Source organism: Zosterops lateralis (genome assembly GCF_965231275.1).
Source record: "Zosterops lateralis genome assembly, chromosome: 4".
Lineage (NCBI taxonomy): Eukaryota > Metazoa > Chordata > Aves > Passeriformes > Zosteropidae > Zosterops > Zosterops lateralis.
Genome location: NC_139765.1, coordinates 27,090,510 through 27,111,784, shown reverse-complemented (window position 1 = coordinate 27,111,784; position 21,275 = coordinate 27,090,510). Strand labels below are relative to the sequence as shown.

The 21,275-nt window shown below is 38.3% G+C and overlaps 1 protein-coding gene across 1 annotated transcript in view; it reads left to right on the top strand.

Moving 5' to 3' along the window:
• The window catches only part of ANO4 (anoctamin 4), a gene marked incomplete at its 5' end in the record, with an annotated part of 125,766 nt that overhangs the window by 15,206 nt on the left and 89,285 nt on the right, over positions 1-21,275 (top strand). Inside the window, 3 exons of the mRNA XM_083859803.1 lie at positions 1,347-1,457; positions 8,327-8,463; positions 13,166-13,324. Of these exons, the coding sequence (XP_083715929.1) occupies positions 1,347-1,457; positions 8,327-8,463; positions 13,166-13,324 (407 nt within the window). The remainder of the gene's footprint in view (positions 1-1,346; positions 1,458-8,326; positions 8,464-13,165; positions 13,325-21,275) is intronic.

The following is a 21,275-nucleotide window of genomic DNA, read 5'->3' as shown; positions in this document are numbered from 1 at the left end:
GGAACAAAAGAATACACTGAAGCAAGCATGGGACAATTTGGATTTATAATATTTTAACACTGAAAAATAATAAAGGATTAAGCTGGTCAAAGTGTATCCATTTTGAGATCTGTATTTCCAAAAAGTGAAGAAGGGCCTTTAAAATATGTTTGAGTAATTTTTGTGCCTAGGAATATTATTTGTTGCTCCCATCAAGGCAGTAGCGAGAGTTATTTGTCAAGGAGAAAACTTCAATGGGCCAGCTGAGAATTCCAAATAAGAGTGGCTTGCTATAGGCACACAGTAGATGAAAGGAAAATGCTTTTTTCTAAAGCATGAATGATACCATCTAGTGAAGCACAGTAATCTAAATGACCTGAAGGTTTGTTCTTCCACCTTGGCCTTTTTGTCATGAACTCCTTCTGCAGATATCTCCCTGACCACTGAAGGTCTCTGCTAGCTCTGTCCATTAGGTACTCAAGAGCATCTGTAACAGATGCCTTTGTGAAAGGATTTCCTGCTACTCTTTAAAAAACAGAGGTTTTCCCAGTAGTTCCCTCTTTCTCTCTGTCTGTAAACAGATACGCTGTAGCCAGCATCTTGTATCTGTTTGCCCATTTTCTGTTTATTCTTGATATGCAGCCACCTTTCTTTGCATGGAAAGTGTCTGTCTTCAAAACCTTCTGCTTTCTTTGCTCATGTTGAAAGAGCATTGAAGTGGGCAAATTTTGTGTCTATTTTTGTATGTAGATAGGTTTGAAAGTATGACCTGCCAGAATAAGTTTTTATTCTGCACTGCTTTTAAACAGGAACCATTACATACCAATGTGAATCCATTTGAAATGGACTCCTGTGCTGGACTTCTTCCTAGACTGTGTCATGCCATCAGGTTGGCATATGAGAACTTACGGTGCCCTGCATTTGAAACATGCTGTCCACGCTTTTTGTCCTAATGGTTGTTTTCTGTCTTGAAACTTACTTTGTGTGTGTGTTTTATTTTAGTCTGTTTGTTCCTGTGTCATTTGTAACAAAATCTCGTTTGTTTTCACATTTGGGAGTTAGTTTTGTAGATGGTATGGTGAAATGATGCTCATGGCATGGCAGTATATTGGCACCTGAATGAGGGACTTGCCAGTGGTGACTCTGCATCATTGCTGATAGCAGAGAATGTTATTGTTTCATTCTATTTAGCTTTAAATCAGTCCATGTTCTATCTGAACCTCCTTGGTTTGAAGAAAATTTGGTTCTTCTAAGGAGGAAAAATGGAAATACCTTCATTCAATGTGTATGTTTCCTCACCTGAAGCCCCTTGTCTGGATTTTCTACTGCACTGTCACAAATCCCATCAATCTCTTCAATTTCTTCAGAAGGAAGAGAGGATTTGCAGGCTAACCAGCTGGAAACGCAAATATGGATAAAACCAGACATACAGAAGACAGATGTGGACTTTTCAGAAATTCTTAATGCAATACAAGAAAGTAAGTTCTTCCTTGGATGCAAAATTGTGTTTATGGTAGAAGATTCAATTGAGACACATTGAAAATACAACTGAAGGCACACACAAAATGATGAACTGATTGATAGGAATCTATTATTAATACCTCTCAGGAAGTGCAATGGATCATTGAAGGCTGGTAAGAAATCTTTTACTATCAGAGAAGTCATAGTAAGATATGAATTACTGTGTGCCAATGGATTCCAGCAGTATATATTTTCTATGCAGACATAATCAGAAATAGTAAGATTCCTGATAGTTTAAGCAATTCTTTGCACTCCTGAGTGGCTGTGTGAACTAATAATGTCATTAAAATGCTGCAGTCTGGGTTTGAAGACTGGATTTGAAGTTCCAGTTGTTCCAAAGTGTTGGGCTGTATTCACATATTTGCGGCTGGTATTTTTTGGGAGAAGTCATGAGGTTGTCTCAACAAGTGAAGGTCCACATGTCTTAGATGCTGCACAAAATTATTTCTTTTTGTATGTAATGCGCTGTGGACTAAGAATTAATTGGTTCACCCTTCTTAAATCCAATTGCAGAACGATGTCAACACTTGTTCTAGAAGTAGTGCTACTCCTGTTAATAACAGTGGAAGACACCCCCCTACCCAAAAGTGATGCAGTTCTGGAATCCAATAGAATCTGGAATTTTAGTGAGAATTTTTCATAATAGTTTTAAATTCTTATGCGGGCTGAGAATCAAAACACAAGGCATGGCCTCCTGGCTTCCTTATTTTCTGGTTTGATTTTAAACTGGGTGTTTGGTATAGCAGTTTTCTAGAGTGAGAAACAGCAGTTTATGTTTTAGAGTGATAAAGGATGAATAAGAATGTGTAAAAACCCGGACCCTGCCTGATTTTTGCCACATGAATAAGAAACCACACAGTAGTAGAATCTGGATGTTCAGTGGTGGTATTAGCTTGGGGATGGAAGGAAAATGCGCAGGTTGATGTGATGAGGGGAGTTGTAGTGGTTTCACCTTTGCCAATTTCTGTTTCCCAAAATTAGTATAATGGTTTGAATGTTTGCTAAAATCATTTACTCTTTTTCTGATGTGAAATAGCATTAGCAAAAAAAGCAAAGCAGGCTCAAACTTTAAGAGATATTAAGACAGGTTTGTTAACACAACTACAAGAAAGAAAAAATTAGTAAGTATCAGAATAAAACCTTCAAAACATTTCCCTCTTCCCCAACAGCTTCTTTTCTTTCTCCCAGACAATGTATAAAGATGAAACTCGGAACTCTAGGTCAGTACCACTTATAAAATAGTCTTTCATCAGTTCATTTAGAGAGAGAAGTCTCTTTTGGTCTGTTATGGTAACTTTCCACAAGAAAGAACAGTCTGCTTGTGGCTTTTAACACTCACAAAAACAGCCTCCCGGAGAAATCTGCAGTTGTGAAAACCCTCCCATATCTTGCAGCCTTTCCTGTGGCTGCATATGAGCCCATGAAGTTCATTAGGGTATCACTTTAAAGATGAATGATTCCAAATGCAAAGGTTTTTCATCGTCTCTAAAATCATCTCCATCTCAAGAAACAGATCTTTTTCCCTGGAGGGCAGAGGGCTTCATACCACTTTGTCTTTATCTTACTCTGTTCAATCTTCTCATAAGATCACAGCTACTTCAATATTTACTTAGCCCATCACAAATACCTTTGCTCAAATCTACAATCTAAATATTCTCATCATCTCCCCAACGCATTTTTTTTCACAGTTTAAAGGGATAGTCTAGCATATTACAGTCTGTTAACAGAGCTCACAAAAGACTTTCAGCCCAAAAACCAAAGCATCTTCTCTATCTCCTCATCTAAGATATAACTTCTCCTCAACTGACCCCAATATCTTCATAGTGTCTCTTTACATGTCTCTCACTCTTCTGGCTTTCCTCTCACTCAAGAAAGGTTAGCGCTTTGCAAGTTTCATCTGTGCAGTGAAAGAGTTAAATTCTTGCCCAGGTCTCTCCCTCTTAGGCTGTGGCTCATGATATTGGATTTCAAAGCCACACTGATGGTGAGGGGCACTCAGAAACAGTGCCAGGATTTCAGTAGCCAGGCTGGTGGACATCTCCCCCCAACCCTTGGTGACATTGGGGTGGGCCCAGCCCAGCCTAGGCTTGGAGCTGCTCCCGGGGACATCTCCCTTGGCCCAGCTGGGGCAAGCTTTAAAGTCATGTTAGCAGGATGTTAGCAGCTGATTGTGCCCAGTCTGGCTGAGATGCTGCAGCAGCGGTAGGGCCCGGCCAGCCTGCCAGGAACAGGGGCTGGCCCTGTTACCTGTTCCAAGGCAGGAAGGAAAAGGAACTTCTGTGGTATTCTCTGATTTTTAACCTGTGTAGTCCAGGGACATTTCTAACTCTTGAATTGGTCAATCAAGCTGTCAACATTCTGCTTTACGTTCCTGAGAAAAAATCACTTCCGTGCTAAACCAGCACAGGGTAATAATTTGAAATTGAATCACCTTATTAGTTAAGCTACAGGTTTAGGAAAAATTCCATGATTTCTGATTTTAAAAGCTTTTCCCATTAGAAAATCTTAATATGAGGTCTTGTCTTCTCTCTTCTCCACACCAGCACAGCCCAGATACAGGCCTGGGCACAGTCAGGATGCAGACTGGAGAGGCCAAAAAGGCACTGTAGTCTTTCAGAGGTGGATAGACAAGATTGCTAAACATGGATAAGCAATTTAATCTGGGAGTGTTTCAAGGACTAACATTTTGATTTATGGATTATTCACAAGCCATTTGAGAAGGATGCAGCTTTTATAGCCTTGGAGAGAGTGTTCTTCCTTTATCCAGACAGACACAGATGCTGTTGGGAAGTTAACTTCCATGTCCTTTAGCTACATCTCCTTCATCAAAGACAAAAGGAATTCTGTACAACCCACTTTGCAGAGGCTTGTTGTGTGTCTGGGGGGTGTTGTCACCTGCAGTCTATTGCAAATATCATCTAACTGGGATAAACATATATACTCTTAAACATAAATACTCTTCCTAGGGTAGTTGCTCTGAACAGTCAATATGACTTTTATTTCTAGTCGTTAGCATTAAGTGATAATTTAGAGCAGGCTAATGATGCTTTTAGAAACCAAATAATTTTTCTCGATAAGATAAGCTTTGGAATATTGATCTTCAGCTAGCATTATCCAAAGTGAAAGTATACTTGATGGCTTGGTAGGAATTTTCCTAATAAAATTACTATGAACAGAAACATGATGTTGTAGCATGTTTCCATCTTCTCACACAGTTAACGTAGTCAGGTTCAATTTTTTAATTTTTTTTTTTAGGCACTTCAGTTTCAGCATCCACCTTCAGAAAGCTAAAGGAGTTATCTTGTTTTTGAGTCCTGCCTTCTATCAGTATCTTGATCTGAAGTGACTTGTGGACCCATTAAGACTGTGCATGGACTCCTGCTCAGAATTCATCAGCATCCAGTATTCAGAATATATATTCTACTGTATTTGGGATAAAAATATTTGTATATCCACTTTTTTTCATTTTATTCTTCAAGGGATTCTGAATTATCAGGTCATTTTGATTTTTTTTCTGCAAAATAGAACATGAGGGGAAGAAAAGGGTTTGCATATTTAAGCTGATCTAAAACCAGAGGGAGAATTCTTAATATCTCCTGTAGCAATGCATGTGCTGCTCTGTACCCCTATTAAATTTCCCTACTTAAAAATACATGACTGTACAATAGCACCAGTCTGTCTCCCAAGTAGCATTTATATATATAATAAAGCCATTATATATCATTCTCTTAAGGACATTTGTGGGTATATGCGTGCCAGAGTCTGAAGGGGACAAGAAAGATGGAGCCCTGATTATCCTTTAAGCAACATTTGGCCATGTATGTGTTCAGTCCATTGGAGTAGAAGGGCTGAGCTTCCTTCAAGCAGCAGGAGAGTTATCTTGGAAGTATCATCACCATTATAAACCTAAAGCACACAGGAATTGCTATACAAATTATCTATTTGGTTTTGTAGAATAGTATTGTATTAATTTATTTTTAAGTATATAATGAGACCTGGGGTAGAAAAATTATGTCAGCATATGTTGGGGGCCCATATTTTCTGCAGCGACCAGCACGCCAATGTGTATTTCTGATATAAACAATTTTCTACTGCAAGCAATCTGGACAAGTCCTAGTAGCTAATTTCACTAATCAGCTAAGAGTTGCTTCCACAACGTTTTCGCTGCTGAGAAGAACCGTATTTTAAAATTACCTTAAAACAAGATTTTTTTTGGGTCCTCACAAGTCCTGAGGATAATCCAGTAATTCTGTATTTCAAGCTTCCAGACACATTCACTGTCTTACATACCAAGTTCTGTATCTCAAAACATCCACTTAAAAACTATATATTTTGCAACCCAAAGCATTACCAGCACTTCAAGAAGCAGCAATTCTAGTATCTCAGAGGCCTCATCTTTTATACCGAAGCAGTCTTAATGTGAGAACAAAGATAGTTTAAATTCCCTCGAGTATAGCAAACAGGCAAAGCTTTCATTTTTACAGCTTTCAGTGATGCTGTCTGCAACAAATATACATGTATCTTGAATAATCTTCAGAAAGCTTCACTATTTAATTATTTTTGGGGATTTTTCCACAATTGTTTTCAAATTATATTGATGTTTATATACATATACAGATTCACGTGCCACTGTCATGGAGGCAGTGATGGGTTTCTATTCAGTGAAGTTCAAGTCATTCAAAATTCTTTCTGTTGAATACTGAGATTAATTCTTCTCATATGAACATGTGTGCAAAATCTGGTCATGATCAATATCCAAATTATTATCTGATAGGGTGGAATGTTTCAAATCTTGACTTTTGAAAGAGTGAAGGATATGAGGCTAGTCTGTGCTGTGCTTTGTTGTGGCAATTCCCCTCTCTTTTATAAGCATCTCTAGTATGATTTTTGTGGTTTGAAATGAATGAAGGTGGCAAAAAAAAAAAAATCTGTAATATTACTGCTGCATGTGCTACAAATTGAAATCTGTTTGTTGCCTTTTAAGTCTCCTAAAGCCTCTGTAGTTTCCCCTAGGACAAGTTGGAGGCAGCCACAGTGACACTGAGGAGCTGCAGGCCAACATCACATATAACTAAACACTAGAAACTCAGAATATCTCTTACAAACTATATTGATTAGGTAAACACATTAGCCTAGTATTTAGAGTGGATTGATTTGGACATGAGGACTTCTCTGTTGTTTCTGAAACTTACAGTTGTTTTCCAAGCAAAAGTCTTGTAATTAAAAATAAAATGTCATTTATTAACCTTGTCCCTATTTTATGCATGAAAATGAAGATTAAGGATTCTTGAATATATTGATAGGGTTTTCTTTTTTCATTACCTACAGATGTAATAATAGACTTTAGATGCTGTAAAAGACATGTACAAAAAGGGAGGAAACTTTTCCTCATGCTCAAGTTTGACAGGGAAAGAGTAGTGTATTTAAATTGCAACATATATCTGTTTTAATGATGAATATTATGGATAAGGCTCTTCTGCTTGTAAGCCTGAAAAATAGGCCACCTGCAGAGACTGGGGAGTTGGTATCATCACCAATTTTTAAAAAGGATTCTGAAACTATGACCCCTGAAGAAGGGAAAGGTGAAAAGGAGGTCACAAAATACTCATGATCGCTGGGAACAGTTAGTGGCTGTTAATTTCTGGCATGTATCCAGTCTCTCCACAGTGCGGGAATAGATTTTTACACCTGCAGCCAGTTGTTAGAAATGGAACTAAGTTGCTGCCAGCAATTAGAGGTTTTTTGCTGTTAATATAGATTCTCACCAACAGGAATTACAATGCATGTCACTAGGGAAGCTGAGGACAAGCAAAAGCAACAGGAGTTTATTGCACAAAAGAAGAATAATTCCAAAAGTCAGCCAAGCTTGCAAGAAATTGGAGTACGGATAGGGGGTTAGACTAATTTCTGTCAAGACTATTAGATATTTGCTCCCACGGTAGTCAGTGGAATAGGCTGAGTAGCTGGGACCTTTAGGAGTCCCTTCTAACAGTTATAGCTCTACTTTCATAATTTTGGATTTTTCCAATGAGGTATGAGATTGGAAAGCTGAAGTCCATCCATAGCTGAAGCATGATCCTCAGATAAGGCATTTTTCTTACCCTGGCACGCATCTCTTCATCATGTTTTTCACCAGACCTGCAGTGCATGGAGTGCAGAGTGAACCTGCGTGCCCTGCTCCTCCCATCTGGCAGTCACTCCAGACCTTAATGTCTATACTTTTTATGAGCGTTGGTTTACCACAGCTTAAATCTGTAGATGTAAGCAATTGCTTCATGCAAGACTGAGGGCTATGTGGTGGGTGGATCTGAAAATGTCAGATTTATATGCATCAAAACATGCCAAACTTGAAAAGAGAAATATCTGCCCAGGTTCGTTTACTCAGTGCTTTTCAAAAAAATGTACTTATTTAAGGCCTTCTGCCTCTGGCTGCCCCCCAGGTCTGTACAACTTTGAACTTCACACTTTGTATAGTAGGTTAAAATTCTGTCTCATTACAATAAGAAACTTTCAGAGACAATATTAATCCAGAAGGTAGTCATTTAAGTAATTTGCCCCAAAAGAAGCTGAGAAGATAGCTAAAATCTTTTTTATTGTGACAATGGATTGTATATTTTTCATCAAAGGTGTGTCATAGTGTCCTATTCTTTATGTAGCTCATTGATGAAGAAAGCATTCCAACAAGGCTCATCAGATTTTAAAATGAACATGGTATATATCTATACCAGAACTAAAAAGTGAAATTATTGATGGGTTATACTTGCTGTCTTCATATTCATATGGTCCAGTGGTGATTTGTATGTATATTTCATTTTTGTTTTTTCAGTAGCTAAGGATGTCAACATTTTTTTTGATGAGTTAGAAGGTGTGAACAGCCCTTCCAAAGATGATGATTCCCTGCTTCACCATGGTAACTTGACCAGTACTTCTGATGATGCCAGCAGGCTGGAAGTTGTGGGAGAGGTAAGGACATACAATTATTAATGCAATATTTATTCATGCCCATTATAAAGAGGTAATAAATGTAATTTGATTTTAAATCTCATTCTCTACCATCAAATTGTGGCTAATCTTTCCCATAAGAACTGGTTTATCATTCTTAGATTATAATGCTGAAATATAAAATCTCAAATTCAAAAGTTTTGATTTCATGCACCCTCAGTGAAACATCTATACAAATCTAAGGCTTCAATGTATCTGAAAATGCTGGAAAATTTTTCCCTCTATTTATCCTTTAAGGAGAAAGAGTGCGGAGAGGATTTATCAACAACTCCCATGAGAAGCGTTGGGTGTCATTTATGAGACACATTCCCTTCCAATGAAGAACAATTATGATGTGATGGTGCATAATGGTGATTCAGAGAACATACTAGGGAGGGAACATTCAGCACATAGTCCCTTTAAAAATCTGTCTTAAAGCAAGCAAAGTGTCATGGACCCATGATGACAATTTAGACCTTAATTTCTTCCTGTGTCTTTTGTGAAGAAAGGGACAGTATGTCCTTTAATTTTGCCTCTCACTGCCCTGCTACCCATGGATGTTAGGGTTGTTTCTTCAACAAGCGAAGAGACCAGGGACTCCTCTCCTTTCCTCTACCTCAGGAATGGAGCTACATCTAGACTATTTATGGGACTGGTCTGATGTTACCTGCAAGTTGTGCCTGAGGAATTTTTGGCAGGGGGGTCACTGGAGCAGATCAGAACTGGCAGGGACTATGCTAGTAATTAAAAAGAGTGGAAAACCACAGGACATTGCTGAGGGCCCTGCCCTGACCCTCTTTTGTTTACTAGTTTTGATAGGGTTTAAAAGAGGCAATTAGACATTATCTTTTTTCAGCAACTAGAGGGTTTTGTGGTGCAAGTTCTTTTGTGCAACACTGCTGATGAGAGAGAGATTTTCTCTGTTCTAGAAATTCAGCCCATAGAGAGCTGCACTCCTCGAATGTTTAGACGGATAATTAAAGCAACAAAATTCAGGACACCCTGAATATGTTTGACCTTGCTCACTGTTTCATCTTCTTTTGTCATAGCTCTTCTGCAGCTTCCCATGCAATGTACAAAGGACCCTCTTTGCCTTCTTGTATCATAATAGGTTAATCTGAAATTCTATTCCCATGTTGCATTTTGGGACCATGCATAATATGGTCTTTAGCAAAAAGGAACAGGTGAAAGGCACACGATTTTTGTAAGTTAAAGAGGAAAAATTAACAGAAAATTTTTAGAAGGACATGCTGCTGTAATGCAATAATATTGAAAAAACAATACCTCAAAACTTTTTTTTTTCCCTCTTTGGTGTGTTGTTCTGTTTTTTTTAAGGGAAAGGGAAAACCTTTGAGGAATTTGAACAGACTTAAAGGGTCTTTTTGTAACCATAACTGAGAAAAATACCAATGTAAGTCACATATAGATATAAGATGGGAAAAAAAATATGAAAATTGAAAGTCTTAATGGGACTTCAGGGATGCTGCAGCTTACCAAAAAATGTTTCAAAGTACTTGGAACCTGCTAAAATCTAGAAGGAAAAAATACACTGTTGAGATGTTGTAGGGATATGTGTGGGTAAACCCTTTGGCCTAAAGCTCTCCTAGCGTATGCATGTATACGAGTCATGTCTGAATGCTGACGGTTCCCAGCTGAGCACCCGAGAATGTAAAACTACTGTATTCCTTGGAAAACAAGTCCAAATTATACAACATGTATTACAGTACAGTCATAAAGATAAACAGAGAAATGCTTAGTTCTTGTTAGAGTGAAGTCTTCAGTGTTCTACTATCTTCTAGCATCTTTTTTTAGATGAAAGAATGGAGGTTTGACATATATGACTACACCACTTTTTCACCAGAAAACAGCAGTCAGACCTAGTGCTATATATCTTTTCTTCCTCCATTTAGGAAAACTGAATTTTGATGTCATAATACAGGTAAGGGAGATGCAATATCTGGAGGATGGTAGAACAAACTTCTGTCTGGAATACCATAAGCCTGTAATACTTGGAAGATGCTGAAATCCTGCAGCTGACACTGCTGAACCAGCCTTGTTTCATGTTAGATCCTCAAGAGTTCTTGCAAGTCCAAACAAAGTTGCCTTAGAGTCTGTAACAGAGGGCCAGAGAAAGGATTCCTTCCCAGAGGCCATAACGGTCTAATACGGTTTATCAATCTGGATTTGACATACAGTGTTCCTAAAATGAAAAGGACCTTCAAGTACAGATAAGAGTGTCCAAGCTGCCTTTCTGAGTGAAAAATTACGATACTGTATTTGGTAGTGTTTCACAAGTCCAAGAGAAGTAATTGTCCCCGGCAGTCATATTTGTAGTGGTAGAAGTCTGACAAGGCAAATACTTTGGCTAAATCTCATAGATACTCTATAATATAAGGTTCTGTATTCATTGATGAGTCACTGCAGGGCAAACCAGTTTTCTTCAGAGAGAGCAGAAACATAGGAAGGGGCAAATCAATTCTTCCAGTGGAGTCACTACTGCATGGAGAGAAGTACACATTTCTTATGGTACTCTCAGGATGAGTTTGAGTTCAGATGAGGAGCATACATTTGAAATGGATCTCTCAGTTGCCCCTATCCATGATTTCTTTGCGGTCCAGAGCAGTGTTGGATTTTAAACCTTTATTCCTTATGGATGTAAATGCAGTGAGAGTCTTTTGGACCAAACAACAGTGGGCCCAAAGTGTGCCCTTAACCATAATTAGCAGATCCTCAGCATGGATTGTTTTGCCCTACAGTTCCTTCCCTATTATGCCAAAAATACATGTTGACTCTGACTACTGAAGAGGAGGCTTGCCAAGAGGGTTAGAAATCACAACAGGACCACCAGGCTGACCCAGAGCCTCTAAATCTCCTGCTACACCCTTCCTTTATTTAAATAACCTTAAATATCCTTTTGGTTGTTGGGGCTTTTTTATGTCTTCCTGACAGAGATTTTTAATGGAAAAAGATAAAATGTGCCTCCTGAGCTGTTTTCATGTTTAATGTTCTATGAAAAATACTTCTCATATCTCGATAATATCATTTATCAGCATGATATGCAGTATAGATATAAATAGTTTGCTACTGTTTTTTGCGTTAGAGATTAAATCTTTTTTCTTGTCTTCTTTTTGGGCTGTAAGAACTGTTCCACTGTATCAAGTCTGTCCTAAGTTGTGTCAGGAGGTAGGAACTGTAATGAGAGAATGTTAGAAAAATTCCCTTCTTCCTTTAGTGAACTGGATGTACCAAGGGGATGGGACATTTGGGATGCTTTCATTGTTTTTTCCATTTAATCAAAATGCCAGCTGAGAATCAGAAAGATGGCTTACACTAAGTTCTTTGAATGGGAAAATTGTTTTGGGGAGGTTTTCCTGTAAAAACAGTTATTCCTATTGTAATATTCACTTTGTAATTTAAATTCAGAAGCAATTCTCCTTTGAAAAAAGTATTTTGAAAATTCCCTCCTTTCCCCAGATGTGAAAAACAAATTATTCTTTTATTTTCAGAGACTTGATTGTGTATTATAGGGCAGCACTATTTTTGGCAGGAATAGCAGAGCAAGTTTTGGAAAACCAGAGGTAAATTAGATTAACCTTCCCTTTAGTCCTGTAGAGAAGGACCGATCTTAAGGTTCCTGAAGGTCCTTGCCCTTTATACTGCTCAGAGGGAGTGGTTTGTTCCCATGTATCCTTCACACTGTACCTTTCCTGCATGAAACACTCCAACCATTGCAAACTGCCATGCAATTTCAACTTGTCTGAAAGTGAAAGCTTAAACTCTGGGCAGGACTTGTATAAATATAGAAGTAGTGTTAAATTGTGAGGAGGATCTGTAGAGAATTTCATCTCATGACTTACTGGAAAAAGACCAGTAGTTTGGTCATTTATATCTCAGGAGAATGACCTCTTTGTCCTCTTATTAACAGTGAAATCAAGTTGTGCTTTTCTGTCAGACCAAACTTTCTTTTTTTTTTTTTTTTTTTTAGGAAAAGAGACAGTATTTATTGCTTTTATTGTTTTTATGTGCTGCTAAACCTGACACCAGGAGTTCTCTCCAATAAATACAATAAATACAAATAAATCCATCCTCAGCTATTCCTTAAGCAAGGAATATTCTGTAGTTAGTTTTGATGAGGTATGGTGAGGTTGGTACAGAACCTTCATATTGTCGTCTGTGTCCTGTGGGACAAAGTAATGAAAATCTCCACACCAGGTTTTAGTGTTTCTCACTATAGTAAATGTTAATGATAATGTTAATGCTTACTCTTTTCACATATACAAAGACATTCAGCCATATTAAGTTCTTAATTCTAAATTTACACTTCAGCAACACTAGTCTCTGCTCTATTTTATAAGTAAGAAATTATTTCTAATCTTACAGGGGGTGGTGGGGGAGGGAGGTTTGCTTGTACTTTCTATTCTCTCCTTTCCCATCCCCATATGCCCAAGCATTTTCCTAAGGCCCCATTTTCTGATGCCCCTTAAGATCCCCTTAAGTAGGGAAGTCTGTGCTCCTCTCAGTTGAAGTCAGAGGCACTGTACGTGAAGAGCGGAAAACTTAAACAGCTTCTTGTGATTTCCTTATCTTTCCTGTTGAGTATTACTAAAACTGATGATGCAAACAGCAATGCAGCAATTATTAAGGCAAATTAACATTACTGAATTGCTTGATTTTCTCTTTACAGGAAGTATCTGATAAGAACAAAATCAGTGGACTATACTTTAGAGATGGGAAATGTCGGATTGACTACATCCTTGTGTATAGAAAATCTAATCCACAGACAGAGAAGAGGGAAGTATTTGAGAGAAATATCAGAGCAGAAGGACTTCAAATGGAAAAAGAAGTAAGAGATCTTCCTTAAAATAAATTTCATGTTGAAGCTATATAGACTCTGGGGGTATGGTTTACTCTGAAACTTCTTCACTTTGTCTTAGCAGTAGAAAAATGCTTTTAAGCATGCCTAAATGTAGGCCAAAGCAGTGCAAAAGTGTAGCCTAAAGGAAAATCAGACACAGGGACTGAAAGCCAAAGCAGGCCATTACAGTCATCTTTTTCGACCTTATGCACAAGTAGGCCACAGAATTTCATCCAGTGTGCTGTGCAAAACAAAAAAACAAGTGCTGGGTTTGAAAGGCCTAAATTCTACTGAGTGCAATCCATATTTCTGCAGCTATTTTCTTCTAGCTATTTGCTCCACTGTTTGCTGAGGCTCCTGGTACTCTTTCCAGAGACATAACTAGATCCCTGCCTTCCTTTATGTGTCAGCTTAGATGCTGAGAAGTCAGCGACATGAGAAGTATTTCAGTAGTTTGAAAACAGCTTAGTTTCTCCTTCTGTCTTAACCCTAAGGATTGAAATAATTGGACAGTACACATGAATAATTTATATTACTTCCAACATAATGTCCTAAATTAGTAGATCTTTTATGGACAAGAGTGTAGAAATTAGCAAAGTGTCTAAAATATATTGATATGTTAGGTAGCAGGAGCACAGTTTAAAGAGACCATCTCTCTTTTGCCAAGCTTATGATCTTCCTTAAACTTTAATAATGTGTTTAAGCAGGGCTTAAGCCTCATTTCCATCCAGAACAGATATTGCTGAGTGTTTATTTTTATTTGTGCCTGGTGGGCTCACACTCATACTATATGCATGGTCATGCTGCCACTTATGGAAACAGAAGAGGAATTTTCAGGATATAGGCTTTGCTCAATTAAGCAGGTGTTACACATTATCTCTCTTTATTTCACTGAATTCTTGGTACATGGTACATGTGTAAATAGTCTGTCTATGTACTTGAAATGCACACTTCTTTGGAGGACACTGGGGAGGAAAAAAGGGAAGCCTTTACAGAAAAATTAAAATATTTCTTTTCTTTAAATGTTTTTGATTGAACATGGTATACATAAGTGCATTAATAACATTTACTGGTTACACCAAAAGTTGCCCTAAGCTGTTCCTCCAAATAAGCTGGAAGTCCTCATCTTTAGTGCTGCAGTAATTGATAGATGTTTTCAATGCCAGAGATTGTTCATTATCACATTTCCTGTATACATGCTACTGTCTATGTGTTACTGTTGTAACCCAACATCCAAGAACATGAGAGTGTTGCTGCAGCTATTCACCTTTACACCCTAGAACTCTGCCCTGCTTCCACCAGGAAAGATGCTGACACATCTCTGAAATGTGGGCAGTATGAAAATGAATGGGGAATGAATCCTCCTGATTAATACATATGTCCAATGGTATCAAATAATTTTTTTCTACTTTGTGGTTTTTGCAGATTTATTACTGTGCTAAGGTCAGCACTGAAAGCTATAAAATCACTTTATATTTTAAGTATTATGAAACTTACTGCAACATTCTGCACAGAAAACTTTTTCAAATTGATTTATTAAGCGCTTACTATAGAGGTTTTTTTGGCTTTCAAAACCAATTATTTGAACTTTGCTGCCTAGGCTGCATGAATGATCTCCCAATTTGATTATGCATTTCAGTTTCTATTTTGCTAGTTACATGCAGTTTTATTTCTTACCAATCTCATTTGCCCTTGGTGTGACTTCTTGCCAGTGTCAGTAAATGTACATTTTCTAAATTCAGAATGATCAAAATGAGGTTGTGCTACATGAATCCCGCTAATGTTTTTAAAATCTAGGGTAGAAATTTTTTTAAACATATGACTCTGACCTAAAATTAAACCCTAGCATGTACCTTTTATGATCGTGTTAGTTTCTAAATTTAATTATAATCCTGAAGGAAATATGTACATTCTTAGTACACTCCCCCATCCCCAGAGATTAAGAACAGTGCTGCATAACACTTAGCTTTAAACTAAGGTGAATGATCACCTAGTGTCTAGATTACTTCTCATTATTTTTACTTCTCCTGTTTTTGAGACTACATATCATTTTGAGTGTTAATTCTGGAAAATTATAACTGCAGGGCATTTTTCAAGTTGTTCACATGCAATATACTGCTTCTACTGCAAAAAGTTTGCTCCCAGATGAAATGAGAAAACTGTCTGTGGCTTTGGCCACAGAACATATCCAGAGGCAATAGGTAGTAACTGTTGGACTGAAAGAAACTTTTTACCTTCTGTGAATTTTGTGTGATGGTTGGCTCATTCTTCTTTGAGTACTGGCTGTTCATATCTTGGCATTCGATTAAGTTAGCCCCATCCTTTTAATGTGAAATCATTGGCAGAGAGGAAAACTTACAGAGCTATCCACACTGCAATTTCAAACCCATTTGCCTTACTGCAGGGAGGAAGAAATGCACTGCAGTGGCTCGCTGACAAGCACAGCACAGTGAAATTCCCAGGAAGTGGTGAACGCAGGGAGCAGAGTGTTCACTTAGCAGCATGAAATGAGAAAGTGAATCTGAAATGAACTCACAACAGTTGCGATAACTTCAGGCACAATGTCAAGATCATGTAGCTGAGAAAGGTCTGAACAGATTTCTGACTCTAGGAAAAGGTGATAATGTTTTGCAGATATTCCTCAACGAATTCACACTCACAGTCTTCAGTACCACATCACTCTGCCTTGGAAGTTCTGCCAGATTTGGTGCTCAGTACATACAGTAGTAAAGAATGAGGGGATCCCAGATCAAGGAATAGAGAATTAAAAAAAAAAATAAAACAGAGAGAGAGAGAGAGAGAGAAAAGAGTAATAAAGCACTTTTAAAGAGTGAAAAGAATTCAAAATATTTTTAAAAAATTAAATAGTAAAGATTTTAAACTGAAAACAATACACTCTAAGAGTGAACGCTAATTGAGTGGTACAGCACAAGTAATTTTATGACATTTCCCCCTCCTTTTCTGCATATATTTGTTCTGGATAGGATGAGTGTGTTGACCCTGTCACAACCAGACACTTCCAGACCACATCCAACACATGTGCAGAGATGCTCAAATAAGGTAATCAGAAATGTAGGTCACTCCTGGAAAAGAGGCCCTATTTTCTTTTCAGCGGGATGTAAAATTTCCTTTGTTCATTTATCCTCTTTTCCAATGTCCCACAGGTGAGATAAGTGTGAAATATTGGCTCTGGTATCCTTGATGACCCTGCTACTCTCATTTTTCATTACTCTTTGAAAAAGACTTATGTGTGGGGAAAAAGGAGAGGACAGTCTCCAAATGGAGCATGTTCTTATGGGAGATGAGGTACCAATCACACAGTAAGTTTGTAGGCACTGATACCATCTGTAAATACAACATGAAATTCAACCCTTCCAGAGCTGGTAGGCAAAAGGTTAACAGGGTCTGCATTCTGATGGTACATTTCAAATTCATCTAAATGCAAGATAAAGAGAGATTTAGATCAACCCACTGACATGCAGAAGACAATTACTTGTGATCACTTTTATGTGAAGAGAAAATATAGATAATGCCTGTCATCCCAAATTAAACGTTCATCCCTGTGGCCCAGCAATTTCTGGTAAACCTGTCTTTTCCAGAGAGAATGAAACGTCAGAAACTTTGAGCGCATGATATTTTTCACGAGAATAAATATTTATAAATTTAACTTCTTGGCCAAAATCTGGAGAGGTACCCTTTTCCCAAATTATTCTTGCAGCATGAATTACTGTTTACCTGTCCTAAATGACCAGGTAAAGCTAAGTTGCTGTTAAGAGTATCTATGCAGTTCTGGTACACAAATACAGTATTATAGATATCTTTCAGTAAGATACTTTAAGCCATACTATGATAATCATGCATGGAGGTAGCCAGCATGCAGCAGCTAATTTGTATTACTCATTCACTTGCAACCTTTTAAGCTGTACTGTAAAGTAATACAAATGCAGCATAGAGGTAAGAAATTTATACTGGATGAACAAACACAGACCACACTTGAATATCTATTTTATACAAAAGAAAAATAAGAAAGTCATCCTGCATTTAACTAAAAACAGTGTCTCCAAAATGAATCTGATGTTGGGTTAGGATCTGATTGCATAATCCTAGGAACAGACTGCCTTTAATTCGAACTTGGCATGATTTTTTTGGTTTTTCTGCTTCTCATTACTACACTAAGTCATACAGAGTATTTCTACTACTAAATGTACTTGATGCATTATGCTTAATGATTATGTTCAAAGTTTATAGTTTATAGATTAGAAGTTGATTTCATGCAGTTTACTTGAAAAAGCAATTGACAGACAAGTAGAAACTGAGTGATAGAAATGTAGTAAATGGGTACTAACCACATAAGTAGGGAAAATAATATTCAGGCCTCTTATTTTATATATTTTGTATATTTACTGTAACTAATGTCTCAGTATAAAAGCGATTAACTACTTTAAACCAATAGCATTCCTTACTGCCCTGGGAAGAAGGTCTTCTCACAGGCAGTGCATGCAGAATGTACTTCAGAAACTGGCTTCAGATATTTTATGAGTAACAGCCAATCCATTTGGACTTCTGCTGGCACACTGATCTTTGCATCTCCCTGATAAAAGATGTCAGTGTAGTGCTGACACTGACAGTGTAGGTCTAGTTTTCAGAGGAATCCAAGTTGTGTTACATGCCTGATTAAAAATTTAAACTTTACCACCATAAGTGTCAAGCTGTCACCAGGGCACCTCTAACTGCATTCACTCCCTGCCTCAAGTAGCAGCTGACATTTCTGGTGCAACATCTGGCAGCAAAAACGCAGCTGGTGTATACAATAGGCAGTACAAATATATAAATAGGTATTTTCTGTGGAAAACCCAAAAGAACAAGAAAGAAAAGCACAGTATAAGCTTTAGTTGTGTTGTATGAACAAATATCTACCAGTGGGTATACTCTGAGTCTTAAGTTATGTTAACATGAGCCTGGAAGTTATCTTTTGAAATCTTTTTCAATAGTTGATGCAATATAATTACAGAATACTATTATTTCATGACTTTCCAAGTTTGCAAACAGATATAGATAGGTTCCTGAAGAGCTGGTAATAGTTGTGTAAAGCAATTTCTTTTAATGTGGCTGTAATTGCGTGCTAGTGAAGGACATAAGAGGCTAGGAACATGTATTCAGTAAGATACTTATATTTAGTAGCAAGTTGGAGTCTGCTTCCAAAATGATGAATGTTGAGAGAAATTACAGATGACAGAAAGAGCACGCTGAGTATGTCTGTGACTTATAGCACATACCTGAGTGTAAAAGGAAAATAGACTTATGACCATGTAAAAGTGAGGTAAAACTTAGAAATAAAGAACATGAAAAAGCTAAGAACTTCAAAGACTGAAACTTCTGAGCACTAACTGTGTTCAGAAAGTGATGATCTGAAAGAGATGTTATAATCAACAGCTATTGCTTCTGAACCTAATCAAATACTATCATCTTTCTGGAAAAATGACATCTACTCCTTTTTGTTCTTGTTTTTGTTAGTACTGCAGAGCCAAAACAGTTGTGAGAGACTGATCTGCTTTTTTCTGGTTTGTGCGTCATCACTGCAATTGTTCATGAGATTCGTGTTACATAAATGTTTTTTTCTGATTGTGATTCATGGGTAGAAAAGAATTAAGCTGACTCCGAGACCCCAAGTGGCACTTGCAGATCTGAATTAGAAAAGGTGTTTTATAAACTTAGCTTATGTAATTTGGTTCTCTGAGCAGTGCACAATAAAATCTCAGTGCCTGTACAGTTGATTTGAAGTTTATTTTTCAGTTATGACTTCAGTTTATCCAGTTATTGAAAGAACAATAACTTTTTTGTAGTTTATTGCTCCTATAGATGTTAATTTAATCAACCAGGCATACAGTTTAAACCAGAGTGCTTAGTCTATGGTCAACTGACTTCTTACATCTTGCCAGGAGAGTTTGTGTGGTAGCCAGGGGCAAGCTGCAGGTCAGCTGGAAAATCTTTTCCTGGCTGCTAGGTCTATTTTGGCACTCATATCCTTTCCCTGTCATGTTGAGCTTACTCTGCACATAGCAAAAGCACCCATCCGCTGCAGAAAAGGGTGGCCAGGGAAAGCTTTTGGCAGAGAGGATAGCTATGAGCATACCTATGTTCTCACATAGGCATATACTAGGAAGCACCAGGACACGGGATAGTGGTGATTATCTCTACATGCATGGTAGGGCAAGCAACATGCAGGATGTCACCTGTGGCTAAGAGATTTCCTTTAGGCCAAACTGGCATTTGGACAAAACTAGGCTTTCTTGATCTTTGGAGAAGATGAGACATTGTATTAGGTTTGCATGGCAAGGTTTTGGTGGTATGTGGGGCTACAGGGATGGCTTCTGTGAGACGTTGTTAGAAATTTCCTTCACATCTATCAGAGCCAGTGCCAACCAGCTCCAAGATGTCAACAACAACAGTAGTACCTCTGTAATAAGGTATTTAAAAAGGAAAAAATCTGCTGCGGAATAGCAGCCAAAAGAGAGGAATGAGAAAATATGAGAACAACCCTGCAGACACCAAGGTCAGTGAGGAAGGAAGGGGTGGAGGTCCTCTAGATGCTGGAGCTGAGATTCCCCTGCAGCCCATGGTGCATGCCACGGTGTGGCAGCTGTGCCCCTGAAGTCCATGGAGGTCTGCAGGAGAGCAGATACCTACCTGTAGCCTTTGGAGAACCCCACGCTAGATCAGATGGATGCCCAAAGGAGGCTGTGAGCCTATGGGAAGCCCACACTGGAGCAGTCTCCTGGCAGGATCTGTGCTCTCCTGGAGAGAAGAACACATGCTGAAGCTGGTAGGACTTGTGACCTCATGCAAGAGACCCTCACTGGAACAATCTGTTCCTGACAGACTACATCCCATGAAAGAGACACATACTGGAGAAGTTTGTGAAGAACTGCAGCTTGTGGGAAGGACCCAAATTTGAAAAGTTAGTGGAGCACTGTCTCCTGTGGAAGGGACCCCACACTGAATCAAGGGAAGAGTGTGAGGTGTCTTCCTCCTGAGGAGGAAGGAGTAGCAGAGACAACAGGTAACGAATTGACTGCAGCCCCCATTCCCTGTCCCTACATACCGCTGGGTAGGAGGAGCTAGAGAAAAGTTGGAGTGAAGCTGAGCCTTGAAAGGGGGAAGGGTTAGAGGAAAGTGATTTAAGGTTCATTTTTATTTCTCATTACCCTATTCTAATTTGATTGACAATAAATTAAACTAATTTCTCCAAGTCGAGTCTATTTGGGCCATGATGGTAACAGCTGGGTGATTTCTCTTTGTCCTTATCTAGACCTGTGAGCTTCCTCTTCTATTTTCCCCCCTGTCCTGTTGAAAAAGAGAGTGATGGAGTGCCTTTAGTGGGTACCTGGCATGTAGCCAGGGTCAACCCACCACAGATGTAGTCCAGTGTTGCTCCACCACTGTAACCAGTATCAAGAATTCCATAGCTTTCATGGACCCTAATAAGTTGTTTCAGTCTCTTACTTTTCTGATCCTATTATTCCATATGTAAATATCTACAGCTAATGAACTTACAGTACAAATTATGCATCCTGCAGGCTCTGCATTTTCATGAGAAGCATAGCATTATTAGTAGCAGGTAGAGTTTGTTATTTAATGTTTCAAGCACTGTGTCTGGTTGCATCCACAAATCATGGACAGGGACACCAACATGACATAAACTATGCCTGCAAAAAGGGAACCAGACTGAAATGCAAACCTTACCACAAGCATTATAAATGAAAGTGCTTCCAGCTATTTAATTTTAAACATTGGGATGTTCATTTTATCTCAATTCTGCCAGAGCAAGTGGAAATCAGACTGGTCCTATTATCTAATGCACATAGCAAAAGGAGTCTCTTTTCAGCAACGTTTTACAGAAAAAAAGTGTTAGTACAAGCAGAACAATGTCCTTTCCCAG